This window comes from Macrobrachium rosenbergii, chromosome 41 (assembly GCF_040412425.1).
Source record: "Macrobrachium rosenbergii isolate ZJJX-2024 chromosome 41, ASM4041242v1, whole genome shotgun sequence".
Classification (NCBI taxonomy): Eukaryota; Metazoa; Arthropoda; class Malacostraca; order Decapoda; family Palaemonidae; genus Macrobrachium; species Macrobrachium rosenbergii.
This window is the reverse complement of record NC_089781.1, coordinates 45,767,659-45,770,814: the sequence shown is the minus strand read 5'-3', so window position 1 is coordinate 45,770,814 and position 3,156 is coordinate 45,767,659. Positions and strand designations below refer to the sequence as shown.

Sequence of the window (3,156 nt, the reverse complement as noted above, 5' to 3'; positions counted from 1 at the left end):
TTCTTCTTTCAGTTCCCTTCTTTGCATTTCCTCCTTTTCTTCTTTCAGTTCATTTTTCTGCATTTCCTCCTTTTCCTATTTCAGTTCCTTTTTCTGCATTTCCTCCCTTTTTTCTTTCAGTTCGTCTCTTTGCATTTCCTCCTTTTGTTCTTTCAGTTATTTCCTCTACATTTCCTTCTTTTTTTCTTTCAGTTCCTTTCTCTGAATTTCCTCCTTTCCTTCTTTCTGTCCTTTCTCTGGATCTTATCCTTTTCTTCTTTCAGTCCCTTTCTCTGTATCTCCTTATTTTTTTCTTTAAGTTCCCCTTCTTGCGTTTCCTAATTTTCTTCTTTCAGTTCCATTCTCTGTATTCCATGCTTTTCTTCTTTTAGTTCCTCTCTCTGCATTTCCTTCCTTTTCGTATTTGACTTCCTTACTCTGCATTCCCTCCTTTTCTTCTTTCACTTCCTCCCTCTGCATTTCCTCATTTTCTTCCTTCAGTTCCTTTTTCTGCATCTCCTCCTTTTCTTCTTTCAGTTCATTTATCTGCATCTCCTCCTTTTCTTCTTTCAGTTCCCTTCTCTGCATTTCCTCCTTTTCTTCTTTCAGTTCATTTCTCTGCATTTCCTCCTTTTCCTATTTCAGTTCCTTTTCCTGGATTTCCTCCCTTTCTTCTTTCAGTTCGTCTCTTTGCATTTCCTCTTTTTCTTCTTTCAGTTCTTTTCTTTACATTTCCTTCTTTTTTTCTTTCAGTTCCTTTCTCTGAATTTCCTCCTTTCCTTCTTTCTGTCCTGTCTCTGCATCTTATCCTTTTCTTCTTTCAGTTCCTTTCTCTGCATCTCCTCCTTTTCTTCTTTCAGTTTCTTTTTCGCCATTTCCTCCTTTTCTTCTATCCGTTCCTCTCTTTGCATCTTCTCCTTTTGTTCTTTCAGTTCCTTTATCTGCATTTCCCCCTTATTGTCTCTTAGTTCCTCTCTCTGCAACTCCTCCTTTTCTTCTTTTGGTTCCTTTTTCTGCATTTCCTCCTTTTCTTCTTTCAGTTCATTTGTCTGCATTAACTGCTTTTCTTCTTTTAGTTCCTTTCTCTGCATCTCCTTTTTTCTTTCAGTTCCTTTCTCTGCAACTCCTCCTTTTCTTCTTTTAGTTGATTTCTCTGCATCTCCATCTTTTCTTTTTTCTAGTTCGTCTCTTTGCATTTCCCCACTTTCTTCTTTTAGTCCATGTCTTTGCATCTCCTCCTTTTCTTCTTTTAGTTACTCTCTCTGTATTTCCTGTTTTTCTTATTTCCGTGCCATTCTCTTGCTCTCCTCCTTTTCTTCTTTCAGTTCCTTTCTCTGCATCTCCTCTTTTTCTTCTTTCAGTTTCGCTTTCTGCATATTCTCCTTTTCTTCTTTCAGTTCCTTTCTCTACATTTCCTCCTTTTTTTCTTTCAGTTCCCCTCTATGCATTTCTTCCTTTTCTTCTCTCAGTTCTTTCCTCTGTATTTCCTCATTTTCTTCTTTCAGTTCCTTTCTTTGCATGTCTTCCTTTCCTTCTTTCAGTTCCGTTCTCTGCATCTCCTCTTCTTTTTTCAGTTCCTTTCTCTGCATTTCCTCCTTTTCTTCTTTCAGTTCCTTTCTCTGTATCTCCTCCTCTTCTTTTTTCAGTTCCTTTATCTGCATTTCCTTATTTTCTTTTTTCAGTTCCTTTCTCTGCATTTCCCTCTTTTCTTCTTTCACTTCCTCCTCCTGCAATTCCTCCTTTTCTTCTTTCACTTCCTTTCTCTGCATCTCCTCTTTTTCTTCTTTCAGTTCCTCTCTCTGCATTTCCTTCTTTTCTTCTTTCATTTCATTTCTTTGCATCTCCTTTTCTTCTTTCAGTTTCTCTCTATGCATTTCCTCCTTTTCTTTTTCAAGTTCCTCTCTCTGCATCTCCTCCTTTTCTCCTTCCAGTTCCTTTTTCTGCATCTCCTCCTTTTCTTTTTTCAGCTCCTCTCTATGCATCTCCTACTTTTCTTATTCTAGTTGCTCTCTTTGCATTTTTTCCTTTTCTTCTTTCAGTTCATGTCTCAGCATTTCCTTCTTTTCTTCTTTGAGTTCCTTTCGCTGCATCTCCTCCGTTTCCTCTTTCAGTTTCTTTCTCTGCATTTCATACTTTTATTATTTCTGTTCCATGCTCTGTTTCTTCTCCTTTTCTTCTTTCAGTTCTTCTCTGCATCTCCTTTTCTTCTTTTAGTTCCTTTCTCTGCATCTCGTCCTTTTCTTCTTTCAGTTCCTCTCTTTGCATCTTCTCCTTTTGTTCTTTCAGTTCTTTATTTTGCATCTTCTTCTCTTCTTTCAATTCCTTTCTCTGCATCTCCTCCTTCTCTTCTTTCAGTTACTCTCTCTGTATTTCCTCCTTTTCTTCTTTCACTTCCTTTCTCTGCATCCAATCCTTTTCTTCTTTTAGTTCCTTTCTCTGCATCCAATCCTTTTCTTCTTTCAGTTCCTCTCTCTGCATTTTGTTCTTTTCTTCCTTCACTTTCTTTCTCTGCATTTTCTACTTTTCTTTTTTCAGTTCCTTTCACTGCATTTCCTCCTTTTCTTGTTTGAGTGTCTTTCACTGCATTCCCTCCTTTTCTTCATTCAGTTCTTGTTTCTACATTTTGTCCTTTTCTTCTTTCAGTTACTTTCTCTGCCTCTACTCGTTTTCTTCTTTTCGTTCCTTTTTCTGCATCTCCACCTTTTTTTCTTTCATTTTCTTCATCTGCATTTCCTCCTTTTCTTCTTCAGTTCCTCTCTCTGTATCTTCTCCTTTTCTTTTTTCAGTTCCTCTCTTTGCATCTCCTCCTTTTCTTCTTTCAGTTCCTTTCTTTGCAGCTCCCCTTTTCTTCTTTCTCTTCTTTTCTCTTCATTTTCTCTTTTTCTTCTTTTAGTTCCTTTCTCTGCTTTTCCTCCTTTTCTTCTTTCAGTTCCTTTATCTTAATCTTCTTTTCTTATTTCAGTATCATAGTCTGCACATCCTACTTTTCTTCTTTCAGTTCCTCTCTCTACATCTCCTCCTTTTCTTCTTTCAGTTCCTTTCTGTGCACCTCCTCCTTTTCTTCTTTCAGTTCCTCTCTTTATGTTTCCTCCTTTTCTTCTTTCAGTTCCTTACTTTGCATTTCCTCCTTTTCTTCTTTCAGTTCCTCTCTCTGCGTCTCCTCCTTTTAGTATTTCA

The 3,156-nt window shown here is 37.3% G+C and overlaps 1 protein-coding gene across 1 annotated transcript; it reads right to left on the bottom strand.

Annotated features, from left to right (window-relative positions):
* Positions 1-728: 728 nt before the first annotated feature.
* Positions 729-1,211, bottom strand: LOC136827132 (uncharacterized). The gene has a single exon (XM_067084895.1). It carries the CDS (start codon positions 1,209-1,211, stop codon positions 729-731), a length of 483 nt encoding a protein of 160 aa, XP_066940996.1.
* Positions 1,212-3,156: the final 1,945 nt, after the last annotated feature.

Coding starts and splice junctions, on each gene's coding strand:
- LOC136827132 (XM_067084895.1), bottom strand. CDS start 1,211: ATGCAAAGACATGGACTAAAAGAAGAAAGTGGGGAAATGCAAAGAGAC.